The 14,461-nt window shown below is 36.8% G+C and overlaps 1 protein-coding gene across 3 annotated transcripts in view; it reads right to left on the bottom strand.

Annotated features, from left to right (window-relative positions):
- SLC44A1 (solute carrier family 44 member 1) overlaps positions 1–14,461 on the bottom strand; it is a 221,398-nt gene that overhangs the window by 124,288 nt on the left and 82,649 nt on the right. For all 3 annotated transcript variants that reach the window (XM_057548467.1, XM_057548466.1, XM_057548469.1), the window contains exon 4: positions 4,900–5,036. In XM_057548467.1, coding sequence (XP_057404450.1) covers positions 4,900–5,036 — 137 coding nt within the window. The remainder of the gene's footprint in view (positions 1–4,899; positions 5,037–14,461) is intronic.

Genomic DNA, 14,461 nt, shown 5'->3' with positions numbered 1-14,461 from the left:
AGCCTGTGCACTCTAGGGCCTGAGTGCTGCAACTACTGAAGCCTGAACACCTAGAGCCCGTGCTCCGCAACAAGAGAAGCCACCGCAATGAGAAGCTCTCGCACCACCACAACGAAGAGTAGCCCCTGCTCACCGCAACTAGAGAAAGCCCACGCACAGCAGTGAAGACCCAACGCAGCCAAAAATAAATAAATAAAATAAATAAATTAAAGAAAAAAAACGTTACTACCCCAAACAGGATCCTTCTCTTTCATGAACTGTTAAATTGTGGTACAACACACATAACAAAAAATTTACCATCTTAACCATTTCTAAGTGTACAGTTCAGTGGCATTAAGTACATTCACACTGTTGTGCAACCATCACCATCATCCATCTCCAGAACTCTTCATCTTGCGAAATTGAAACTCTTTATATATAAAACAGTAACTTCCCATTCGTTTCTCCCCATAGCCCCTGGAAATTACCATTCCACTTTCTGTCTCTGTGAGTTTGACTACTCTAAGTATCTCATAAAAGGGGACTCATACAATATTTGTCCTTCTGTGTCTGGCTTATTTCATTTAACATAATATCTTCAAAGTCCATCCATATTGTAGCATGCGTCAGAATTTCCTTGTTTTTTAAAAAAAATTGTGGTAAAAACACATAACATAAAATGTACCATCTTAAGCATTTTTTAAAGTGTATGGCAGTCTTACCTATATGTATATTGTTGTGCAACAGATCTCCAGAATTTTTTCACCTTGCAACACTGAAACTCTATACCCATTGAACACCATCTTCCCATTTCCACTTCCCCCCCAGCCCCTGGCAACCAGCATTCTACCTTTAAAGAATCTGACTACTTTAGATACCTCATATAAGTGTAATCATGCAGTGTTTGTCTTTTTGACTGGCTTACTTCACCTAGCATAATATCCTCAAGGTTCATCCTGTTATAGTATATGACAGGATTTCCTTATTCTTTAAGGATGACTAATATTCCATTGTATGTATTGATATATACCACATTTTCTTTATCCATTCATCCGTCAATGGACATTTAGGTTGCTTCTACCTCTTGGCAGAATAATGCTGCAATGAACATGAGTCTGCAAATATCTCTTTGAAATCCCGTTGTCAATTCTTCTAAAAGTGGGATTTCTGGGTCATATAGCAATCTATTTTTTTATAAGCCTTAATTTTTTTTTTTTGAGCAGTTTTAGGTTCACAGCAAAACTTAGAAAAAGGTACAAGAGTTCCCGTATACCTCATACCCCCACATATGCACAGCCTCCACCATTATCAACATTCTCGCCCCAGAGTGGTATGTTTGATACAACTGATAAAACTACAATGACCAGTGATAATCACCCAAAGTCCATAGTTTACATTAGGGGTCATTCTTGGTGCTGTACATTCTATGGGCATGGACAAATGTATAATGACATGTATCCATTATTATAGTATCATATAAAGCATTTTCACTGCCCTAGAAATCCTCTTGGTAATTCCATTTTTTTAATTTTTGAGGAACCTCATAATGTTTTCCATAGCAGACACACCATTTTATATTCCAACCAACAGTGCACAAGGATTCCAATTTCTCCATATCCTCACCAACATTTGTTACGTTCTCTTTTTTTGTTTTTATTGTAGCCATCCCAATGGGTGTGAGATGGTATCTCACTGTGGTTTTAATCTGCATTTCCCTTATGATTAGTGATGTTCAGCATCTTTTCATATCCTTATTATTGGCCATTCATATATCTTTGTTGGAGAAATGTCTACTCAAGTCCTTTGCCCCTTTTTAAATTAGGTTGTAGGTTTCTACTTGCTGTTGAGTTGTAGAGTTCTTTATATATTCTGGATATTAACCCCTTACCAGATACAAAGATTTGCAAACATTTTCTCCCATTCCATGGGTTGCCTTTCACTCTGTTGATTGTGTTTGACTCACAGAAGTTTTAAATTTTGATGAGTTCAATTTATTTACATTTTCTTTTGTTGCCTGTGCTTTTGGTTCACATCCAAGAAATTATTGCCAAATCCAATATCAGGAAGCTTTCCCTTATGTTTTCTTTTAGGAGCTTTGCAGTTTTCTCATGCATTAGGGTTCTTTCATGGACGTTTAACAATTCTCTTACAGATTTGGAAAGTTCCCACTTAAACCTAAATTATCTTCTAAAGATATAACTCTCTGAAATTAATGACTGAGAGCTATATATATTTGAGGTCAAAGAACTGTATATTTTCTAACAGAAATATAGCTGTAATAACAAATGGACACAGATAACAATAAAAATTATCTGCTCCTTCCAAATCAATTTGTACCTCCAGTTTTAAGTCATCAATCCAAAAAACAATATAGATTCTTTTGAGAAATTTAGAAATTTCAACTTAGGGTTGCTGTTAAAATTAAAGTGTTTAGGCCGCTACACCAAAGGGTCTCTCTCTATTACAGTTTTATAGTTTTCTATTTGCCTTTTTAAATTATTATCTTCTTCATCCTCCATTGCCATGCCTTTTGATGCTGCCATTGTTATTACCTTTTAAAATGCCTAATCTGTTAACTTATTTTGCAAACAGCTGCCTCAAAAGCCTAAGGGTGCCTTTGTCACTAGGCACCAATCTAAGAGGTCTGTTTTCTGAAATAATGTTTATTCATTAATACTCCTGAACACTCACTTTGTGCAAGATACTATGGGTAATACAAAGCTGCAAAACTCACCAGAAGGGGCTTCTTATCAGGGCCTATTAAGGCCATACTCGGTATCATATTCACCCAGGATAGGGGCCTGGAAACAAAGCATAAAAGCAGGGCAGCATGGAGCATTTCTCCCCAGTGGATCATCACAGCAGGCAATACAGCCAACAAGGAACTGGCTCTTTTCTGGCCCTCCAGATGATATGTCAGGTTCAAGGGACCAAGACACATCTGGTAGGTCCAAGAGAACTTGTTAGAAGTTAGTTCAATACTAGATCATAGTTTTGAATGCAGGGTAAGACATATAGACTTTTATTTTATTTTCTTACCACTGATTTCTGAATAAGAGATTAACATGATTGAAGCTCTAGGAATATTAATATGGCAGCAGTATGTAAGGGCACTAGAAGTTAGAGACTGGAGACAGGAAGAGTATTACATTTCATTGGTAGAATAATAATAATAATAATAATAATAATGATGATGATGATGTAACAGCAGTAGCCAACATTTTTTTTAACAACTTATATTAGCCAAACATTGTTCTAATGATTTTTTCATGTATTAACTCCTCATAACAACTCTATGAGGCACTTTAGGTAAAAATATTATCCCTATTTCATAGATGGGGAAATTGAGGCATGGAGAGATTAAGTAATTTGCCCAGGGTCTCACAGATATTAAGTAGCAGGACCAACATTTGAACCCAGATAACCTAGCTCCCGAGTCTCTACTATTAACCACTCAATGATACTACTTCTCAGAGTACACTACATATGCTCACATTGTCTAATATTTTAGGAAAACACTTAAGGAATAACTCATCCACCCCTGAAACCTGATAATGACAGAGCTGATAGTTCTGGTATTAGACTCAGCAAATCAACCCATGTGAGGATATCGTATGGGACTAGAAAATGAGATCTTAAAGAATAGTTGGTACCTCTTTATTCAATGCCCACCAAGTGCCCAGTATTCTTCATGCATCATCTCATTTAATCCTCACACCGACCTAAGAGAGGGGCATTATTTTAAAACCTTTTTTCAGTTGAGGAAATCTAGGCTCAGAGAGGCCATACCTTCGGTCCCTCATTATAGAGCCCATCAGTGACCGAAGCAGAAGTAGAATCCAGATCCAAATCAATCCCATGTTCTTCCTACTATCTTATGTGGAGGGCATATAGCAATGGGACAGGAATACTGCCAGTCTGGAAGGCTGCAGTCCTTCTGCCCTCAGAAGGCTAGCACCCCCATCTGAAACACTCTGGAGCCATGCTGGTATGTGTATAGTTATGTCCCTGGGCTGTTTCTCCACCCAGCCAGAAGTTACACCAGGTGGACGCCTGAGTCAGCCCTTGTTCCAAGGCTAGAACTAGCCTGTGAGTTTGGGCAGGACTGAGGCAGCTCTGAGGATTCTTATACACAAAATACAAACGTGAAACCTCATGGAAAAATACAGGCTTGAAGAACTATCACTATGCAGCCCTCCATGAAGAGAGGTTAAAAAAAAAAATTCTCTGAAGAGAAATGCTGTGAGTCATATGGAGCTGAGGAGAGCACCTGGAGATTAGCAACCCAAGAGAAGAGAGCTAGGGTTCAGGAAATTGACTATGCTTGTTTTCTCAGGGAATTCCCATATGTTTAACCTCAGTTTCTCAAAACTTATTTCTTCAAAAAATGGTTAAGACATAATGCCTAATTAAAAAAGCAAAACACAAAATTTGAAAAATGCTGGAATTTTCCTTTTTATTTCATTATTTTTTTTCTGAACTTTTCAAATTTCCTATCATAGACATATATTACATCCAGGGGTAAAAATAAAATAAACTGATTGAAATACTTTTAACCTATACTTAGGAAGAGGTGGAAAAAACCCCCAAATTTCCCACAGAGTAATCTAATAATTCCCAAATACTCAAACAGGCTACATCAAAATCACCTGAAACATTTGTAAAAAATACAAACTTCCAGAGCCCAAAGACCTACACAATCAGAATTTCCCTGGGTGGGGCCTAGGAATCTGGAGTTTCAACAGCTCCCTAGGTGACTATAATAATTTATATCAAGGAAGTCCAAAAGCACCTTCACTTCTCTTTTTCTTTCTAAGGCTCTTTGATGACTTATTTAATGCTAGGACAAATGTATATTGAAAGGCAAACACAATATTTAACAGTGACTGGGCTGTAGACTTGGATGGCCTACTCTCTCACCATTTATCTCTGCAAACTTCTGAACATCACTTAGGGTTTTCAGTTCTTGTCTTGGACATGCTGCTACACACAGTGCTACAGACTTGATCTTCCGGTTTATCAAGTCCAGATTGCATGGATCCAAAAAGAATACGTACCTAAAGCATGAAGAAAAATATTGAGATATTATTTCACAAAATACAGTCTGGTTCACTGCATATTTGAATAAACCTAAGAGCAAAGAACATCTCATTTCCCCTTCACAAATTTAATCATAGATGAACAAACATTTCACAAATCTAATCAAACATGAATTTTTTAAAAAATAATTGCTTATAAATATACTGTTAACAGTGGAGATGGAGGAAATAAGGGACTCATATTTTTCATGATCTATTTTTCTAATATTTAAAATTCTGCAATGTGTATTTTATAATCAGAAATTATCTATTTTAGTTTTTTTTTAAATAACTAACTTTAGTTTTATTTTTTTGACAAAGTTGTATCCCCCAAATTACTGAAATACTGTTATATAACATGAATTGTAATTTAAACATAAACTTTAATGAATACATAATCATATATAAAGTATATCATTGTAAAAATGAACATATATTGATATATACAAGGTGTAGCCAAGATGGCTGAGTAGGAAGACCCTGAGCTTATCTCCTCCTATGGGCACACCAAAATTACAAGAGCAACTATTGATGAGAATGATCTGAAGACTAGCAGAAAAGATTTCCCACAACTAAAAATATAAAGAAGGAATCACAATTAGATGAATAGTGGGGTGGAGACGTGGTACAGGAAAGATCCACACCTCTGGGTAGGCAACCCACAAATGGGAGGATAATCACAATTGCAGAGGTTCTCCCCATGGAGAGAGGGATCCGTGCCCCATATGGGCACCCAGCCCTGGGACCCTGTACCAGGAAGACAAGCCTCCAGAACATCTGGCTTTGAAGGTCAGCAGGGTTTGCACACTGGAGAGTCAGAGGGCAGTAGGAAACAGAGACTCCACTCTTAAAGGACACACACAAAATCTCACATGCTCCAAAACCCAGCACAGATATAGTAATTTGAAATGAGTCTGGGTCAGACCCACTTGCTGATCTTGGGAGAGCCTTCTAGACAGGTAGGAGGCAATTTCAACCCACCTGGGGACATGATTGCTGGTCACAGCCATTTTGGGGAACTTGTTCTACCACAAGGACACTGGTGCTGACAAGCGCCATTTTGGAGTCCTCCCTCTAGCCTATCAGCACCAGGGGCTTACCCGCCTACCAGCTGGTTACCCCAGGCCCAGGACACCCCCCAACCCAGGACAAGCAGCCAGCCATGCAGGGACCCAGTCTCACCATCCAATGGGCCAACACCAGCCCCAGGCACCATAGAGAGCTACCCCAGGACCTACTCCCACCCACCAGAGGGCCAAGACCTACTGTAAGCTATGCTGGGACACAGGCCTATCCACCAGCAGGCTAGCACCTGCCCCAGGACTCACCAAACTTTGCAGCCACCCATGCTGGGAACCAGCCCTGCCCACCAGCAGACTGACATTAGCCCCGGACCCCCTGGGACCCACTGTCAGCCATGCCAGGGCCCAGGCCCATCCACCAAAAACATTAAACATTGCAGGGGGAAGAGGGTGTTAAAATTGCACCCTCCTTGTTAGAATGTCTTTGAACTTAAGAGATTATCAACTTAAAATAATCATGTATAAATATATGTTGTTATATATGAACCTCATAATAACCACAAATCAATAATCTATAATAGATACACAAAAAAGAGAAAGGAATCCAAATGTAACGCTAAAGATAGTCATCAAATCACAAGGGAAGAGAGTAAACGAAGAAGAAAGGAACAAAACAGAACTACAAGACAACCAGAAAACTATTAACAAAATGGGAATAAGTACACACCTATTAATAATTGTTTAAATGTGAATGGACTAAATTATCTAATCAAAAGACATAGAGTGGCTGAATCAATAAAAAAATGAAACCCATCTATATGCTGCCTACAAGAGATGCACTTCAGATCTAAAGACAGATACAGACTGAAAGTGGGGGGGATGGAAAAAGGTATCCCATACAAGTGGAAACAAAACGAAAACTGGGGTAGCAATACTTAGAACAGACAAAATACACTTTAAAACAAAGACTGTAAAAAGAAACAAAGAAGCATATAATATAGTGATCAAAGGATTGATCCAAGAAGCAGATATAACAATTGTAAATACATACGTACCCAACACAGGAGCACTTAAACACATAAAGCAAATATTAGCAGACAAAGGGAGAAATTGACACAGTTTCTTGTATTATTAATTGTTAATTGCTAATTGTATTATTAACACAAGAATAGTAGGGGACTTTAACACCCCACTTACATTAATGGACAGAAAATCAATAAGGAAACACTGGCCTTAAATGACACATTAAATCAGATGGACTTAATTGATCTATAGAGAACATCCCATCCAAAAGCAGCAGAATACACATTCTTTTCAAGTGCACATAGAACACTGTCCAGGATAGATCACATGCTAGGCCACAAAACAAATCTCAATAAATTTAAGAATACTGAAATCATATCAAGCATCTTTTCTGACCTCAATGGTATGAGACCATAGTTGGTAGAAATCAACTATAAGAAAAAAAACCTACAAAAGCCACAAACATGTGGAGGGTAAACAATATGCTACTAAACAAGCAATGGGTCACTAAAGAAATCACAGAGGAAATAAAAAAATACCTGGAGACAAATGAGAACAGAAATACAACAATCCAAAATCTATGACACACAGCAAAAGCAGTTCTAGGAGGAAAGTTTATAGTGATCAAGTTTACCTCAGGAAACAAGAAAAATCTCAAATAAAAAACCTAACCATACATCTAAAGGAACTGGGAAAAGAAGAACAAACAAAACCCAAAGTTAATAAAAGGAAAGAAATAATAATGACCAGAGCAAAAATAAAATGAAATAGTGACTAAAAAATGACAGAAAAGATCAATGAAACTAAGAGTGGGTTCTTTGAAAAGACAAACAAAATTGATAAGCCTTTAGCCAGACTCATCAAGAGAAAAAGAGAAGGCCCAAATAAAATCAGAAATGAAAGAGAAGTTACAACCAACACCACAGAAATTCAAAGCATCACAAGAGATTACTATGAACAATTATATGCCAACAAAATGGACAACCTAGAAGAAATGAATAAATTCCTAGAAACATACGATCTCCCAAGACTGAATCAGGAAGAAACAGAAAATATGTATACACTGATTGCTAGTAAGGAAATTGAATCAGTAATCAAAAAACTCCCAACAAACCAAAGTCCAGAACCAGAGAGCTTCACAGGTGAATTCTACCAAACACTTAAAGAAGAATTAACACCAATCCTTCTCAAACTATACCAAAAAATTGAAATGGAAGGAATGCTTCCAAACTCATTCTATGAGGACAGCATCACCCTGCTACCAAAATTAGACAAAGATGTCACAGAAAAAGAAAATTACAGGCCAATATCACTGATGAACATAGATGCAAAAATTCTCAACAAAATATTAGCAAACAGAATTCAATACGTTAAAAGGATCATACACTATGATCAAATGGCATTTATCCCAGGGGTGCAAGGATGATTTAACATCTCTAAACCAATCAATGTGATACACTACATTAACAAATTGAAAAATAAAGATCACATGGTCATCTCAATAGATGTGGAAAAAAACTTTTGGCAAAATTCACCATCCATTTGCGATAAAAACTGTTAACAAAGTGGGCATAGAAGGAACATACCTCAATATAATAAAGGTCACATATGACAAGCCCACAGTTAACATCATACTCAAAGGTGAAAAGCTGAAAGCATTTCCTCTAAAATCAGGAACAAGACAAGGGTGCCCACTCTTGCCACTTTATTCAACATAGTATTGGAAGGCCTAGCTACAGAAATCAGACAAGAGAAAGAAATAAAAGGAATCTAAACTGGAAAGGAAGAAGTAAAACTATCACTGATATCAGATGACTTGATACTATATACAGAAAATCCTAAAGATGCCACCAAAAACTATCAATATTAGAACTCATCAATGAATTCAGTAAAGTTGCAGGATAAGAAAATTAATATACAGAAATCTGTTATGTTTCTATATACTAACAACAAACTATCACAATGAGAAATTAAGAAAACATCTCATTTACAATTGCATCAAAAAAAAAAAAAAAGCCCTAGGAATAAATCTAACCCAAGGAGGTTAGAAACCTACACTCAGAAAACTCTAAGACACTGATGAAAGAAACTGAAGATGACACAAATGGAAAGATACATCATACTCATGGACTGGAAGAATTAATACTGTTAAAATTACCATACTCCCCAACACAATTCACAGAGTCAATGCAATCCCTATCAAAATATCAATGGCATTTTTCATAGAATTACAACAAATAATTCTAAAATTTGTATGGAAACACAGAAGGCCACAAATAGGCAAAACAATCTGAGAAAGAAGAACAAGCTGAAGGTATCATGCTCCCTCATTGCAAACTGTACTACAAAGCTACAGTAGCCAAAACAGTGTGGTACTTGCACAAAAACAGACAAGTAGAAAAATGTAACAAAATAGAGAGCCCAGAAATTAATCCATGCACTTATGATCAGTTAATCTATGAAAAAGAAGACAAGAATATACACTGGGGAAAAGACAGTGTCTTCAATAAACGGTGTTAGGAAAACCAGCCAGCCACATGCTAAAGAATCAAACTGGACTACTTTCTCACACCACATACAAAAATAAACTCAAAATGGATTAAAGATTAAATGTAAGATCTGACACTGTAAAACTCCTAGAAGATAACACAGGTAATATGCTATTAGACATTGGTCATAGCAAATTATTTGGATCTGTCTCCTCAAGCAAGGGAAACAAAAGCAAAAATAAACAAATGGGACTACATCAAACTAAAAAGCTTTTACACGGCAAAGGAACTATCAAAAAAATGAAAAGGTTGCCTACTGAATGGCAGAAGATATTTGCAAATGATATGTCCAATAAGGGGTTAATATCCAAAATATACAAAAAGCTCATATAACTCAACATCAGAAAAACAAACAACCCAATTAAAAAATAGGAAGAGGACCTGAACAGACAATTTCCCAAGAAGACATACAGAGGGCCAACAGGGACATGAAAAGATGCTCAACATCACTAATCATGAGTGAAATGCAAACCCAAACCATAAGATATCACCTCACACCTGTCAAAATGGCTATTCTCAAAATGACAACAAGTAGCAAGTGTTGGTGAGGATGTGAAGAAAAGGGAACCCTCGTGTACAGTCACTGGGAATATAAATTGGTACAGCCACAATGGAAAATAGTACTGATGTTCCTAAAAAAATTAAAAATAGAACTACCATATGATCCTGCAATTCCACTTCTGGGTATTTTTCCAAAGAAAACTAATAAAACACTTAATTCGAAAAGGTATATGCACCCCTATGTTCATTCGCAGCATTATTCACAATAGCCAAGATATGGAAGCAACCTAAGTGCCCATTGACGGATAAATGGATAAAGAAGATGTGTTATATACATGTATGTATAATGGAATATTACTCAACCATAAAAAAGAATGAAATCTTGCCAGCTGTGACAACATAGATGGACCTAGAGAGTATTATGCTAAGTGAAATAAGTCAGACAGTGAAAGACAAATACACATATGATTCCATATGTGGAATCTAAGAAACAAAACAATTGAAGAAACATAACAAAACAGAAACAGACTCAGAAAATAGGTACAGGGAACAAACAGGTGCTTTCCAGAGGGGCTGGGGGAGGTGGGGGATGGGTGAGATAGGTGAGGGAGATTAAAAGGTACAAACTTCCAGTTACAAAATAAATGAGTCACAGGAACAAAACGTACAGCATGGGGAACAGAGTTAATATTATTGTAATATCTTTGTATGGTGATAGATGGTAACTACTTATCATGGTGTTCATTTTGTAATGTATAGAAATATCAAGTCACTATGCTGTGCACCTGGAACTAACATTGTGTTGTATGTCAATTACACTTCAATTAAAAAAAGAAAAAAAAAGGGAATTCCCTGGTAGTCCAGTGGTTAGGACACCGCACTTTCACTGCTGAGAGCCCAGGTTCAATCCCCGGTCAAGGAACTAAGATCCCACAAGGTATGCAGCAGGGCCCCCCCCCCAAAAAATTAATGGGTAAAAAATAATATCTTACTGATTTAGTTGCATTTTTGATGAGTTTGAACATTACTTCATATATTGTTCATTTGTATTTTCAAAATTTTTGTATCTTTTGCTTGTTTATAAAATTGAGGTGTTCTACTACTCGCTGAATCATAAAAACTTTGTATATTAAGGGTATCAAATATTTGTTAAGGCTGATACAAGTATTTTCATGATTTGCCAACTGTCACTTTGAAATAGTTTTCTATTTTTGTCATCAAATCTTTTCTGTTTTATTTTTGTAATTAGTTCACTACTTTTTTATGCTTCAAAAAGTAGCTCCCCATTCTGATATCAAATGTTTCATAGATACAATTTGGTGTACAGAAAAGATGTTACTTTAATTTTCTAAGTAATTAACCAATTGTCCTAGTGCTGTTTTTAAAATATTATTTCCTGTTCATAGCATGTTGTCACTCTTCTACACTAGAGGATATGGGTTTCTGTTCTCTATTTTGTTTCATTGATTCATCTGAATGTTCTGGTGTTAGTAAAAAAAATTGAAAGAAGGACATATAAACTTGAGCTAATGAATATATTATTATAAAAATGCATTATAAAATTATATAAAATTTAATATATAAAGTTGAATATAGACTAGAGGAAAATACACCACCAGTTCAACTACAGTCATCTCTGGATGTTAGAATAAAGTGATTTTAATTTTTTTCATCTACTTTTAGGGGCAGGACAGAAATAAAGACACAGACGTAGAGAATGGACTTGAGGACACAGGGAGCGGGAAGGGTAAGCTGGGACAAAGTGAGAGAGTAGCATTGACACATATACACTACCAAATGTAAAATAGATAGCTAGTGGGAAGCAGCTGCATAGCACAGGGAGATCAGCCCCGTGCTTTGCGACCACCTAGAGGATGGGATAAGGAGGGTGGGAGGGAGATGCAAGAGGGAGGGGATATGGGGATATATGTATGTATATAGCTGATTCATTTTGTTATACAGCAGAAACTAACACAACACTGTAAAGCAATTATACTCCAATAAAGATGTTAAAAAAAATTATTATTTTCTAGAATGAATGCCAATTACTTCTGAGTTGACTATAATAATAAATGTTGTTTTCTAAAAATGTCCATTTCATATAAACAAAATACTCCCCAAATCCTAAATTATCCTTTGGTTTCCTGTACATTTATATTTTAGGAAAGAGAAAATTAATTAGAAATTACACTAAAACATTTTTTTTAATGTTATAAGGTAGAAGAGATGACAAAGATTGCAGATGTTATCATTTGCTCAAAGAGATGGTAAGAGCCAAACACTCTTAACTTAGATAAACAAAGTCTAATATTATTGATCCAGGGAGAGAGTACAAGTAGGGATACTTTCTCCCAATAAGAGTTAAAGAACCTCCAGCCCTGGGTTCTACTCTACTGGGTCCATGGAAAGTTTTATAAAATAATGTATCTTCCAATACCTTTCTCACGTTGTTAAACTCTGTTGCTTTACAAAATATGATTCAAATCAGGAAATATAACCGAATACAAGAACTAGGTGAGAAAACTGAAAAGCAAAAAGATAAAGTCAACATATGTGCTCAGATGGATCATATGAAGGGCTATCAGAAAAAAAATTAAACAGAAAAAAAAAGTTGGGAGTGGTGGCTATGACAGACCAGGAAGGCCTTTGTAGGTGGAGTAACCACTGAACACTTCAATGGAGCTGGGGACCAGGAACCCAGCATGCAGGCCAAGTATAAGCTACAAACCACCAAACTAAAAAAAATGAATTTTTTGTAACTCTGTTAGTGACTCCAATACCATTAACGTTCTACGTAGATAAAAGGAAAGGAAAGAAGTCAGGCAGGAAGATGTGGTTTGGAAGTGGATTCACTGGTAACAAAGGATCTAGGGCACAGAGAACACTTTCTGGCACCCTTTGTGTGGAAGCAATCTTTCCCTTACTAACTCTCCCTCCATCTATCCTGTGCATCTTACTGGGCATGCCCATGCCTGAGACCCTGTGCAATGAACTGCTCAAGCCAGCCACTAGGCAGGGAACATGCTGGTCTTTGCGGAAGGTGTCCTAGAACCACTGAATCATTTACTACCACCACCACTAATAATAATACTATTAACAATGAAAATAATGGTAGCCAACATTTATTGAGTACTTACTATGTACCGGACACTGTATTAAACCCTTTATACATATTAACTCATTTATCCTCACAACAATCCTGTTGTGTGTTTCTAGGTATGTGTTTGGGGTGGGAAGGGTGTGGACAGCAGAACTGGGGTGGGGTACAGGAGTTAACTGTGATGAGCAATGCCTTAAGAAATATCTGGAGAATCTCATGACAGTTTAAAAAAAACAAAAAACATGCTTGGGGAAAAGGAGAGAAAGCCAGACGTTTCCAGGGTCTTGCAGATAGCTGGGCCTAGGCTGGATCAATGACAGTGCCTTTTACAGCTTCCTGAGAACAGATGCCTTGTCTGATTGTCCTGCAAGCTTCTGCCCCCTCCAAGGCCAGGAGTGCCCTCACTTTATTTCCAACTTTTTTTATATCTTAAAGCACACTCCCTTGATTTACACTAGTGACTGGGCAGCTGCCTTATACCACACCTGGGTCAGACCAATCTGAGCTTGCTTTCTGATTCTCTTTCTTAATAGTCCTCTGGCCTTGGGGAATATATTTATCCTTCTGAGCCTCAGTTTCCTTACCTGTAAAACTGCATACCACCTACTTTATTTGTTGTAATGTTATTGACAATGTACATAAAGCATCTAACAGGCAGTATATACTCAGTGATTCATATCATTAAGAAACTGACTTGCCTTTCACAAAATTTACATTTCATAGTAAGGCACTAAATTCAACACCTTCTGATATGGACATAAAACAGGACTACAATATTAGTATTTAGCTTTCATTTGGAGGAAAAATCTGTGTAGGTGTAGTCATGACTGTTAGGGCATTAGCCTTGATAAGAACTAAGCAGGTCTCCAGAACTGATCTAGCACAAGGCAAACAATATTAAGAGGGAAAGAAGAATTCTACACTGACTATAATACTGTAAAACACTGCACATTTTTTTACCCTGTGTATATGGTTCAGAAGAATCTGCTTCAACAGAACTACAAAAATAACTTTAAATGGTATCCTCAGGAATTACACTCACATACATACACGTCATTAAACTCAAAAGTCACCCAACTCCACAGTCTAAGAACACAATAAACTTAATTCCCTACACATTTCCCATATTCAAATGCATATACCCATAACACATGTAGACACACACAATGTTTAAAATAATTTGTAGGCCTTAGATTTAGATTCTATCAA

Source organism: Balaenoptera acutorostrata, chromosome 6 (genome assembly GCF_949987535.1).
Source record: "Balaenoptera acutorostrata chromosome 6, mBalAcu1.1, whole genome shotgun sequence".
Classification (NCBI taxonomy): domain Eukaryota; kingdom Metazoa; phylum Chordata; class Mammalia; order Artiodactyla; family Balaenopteridae; genus Balaenoptera; species Balaenoptera acutorostrata.
This window is presented reverse-complemented; position numbering and strand designations above follow the sequence as displayed.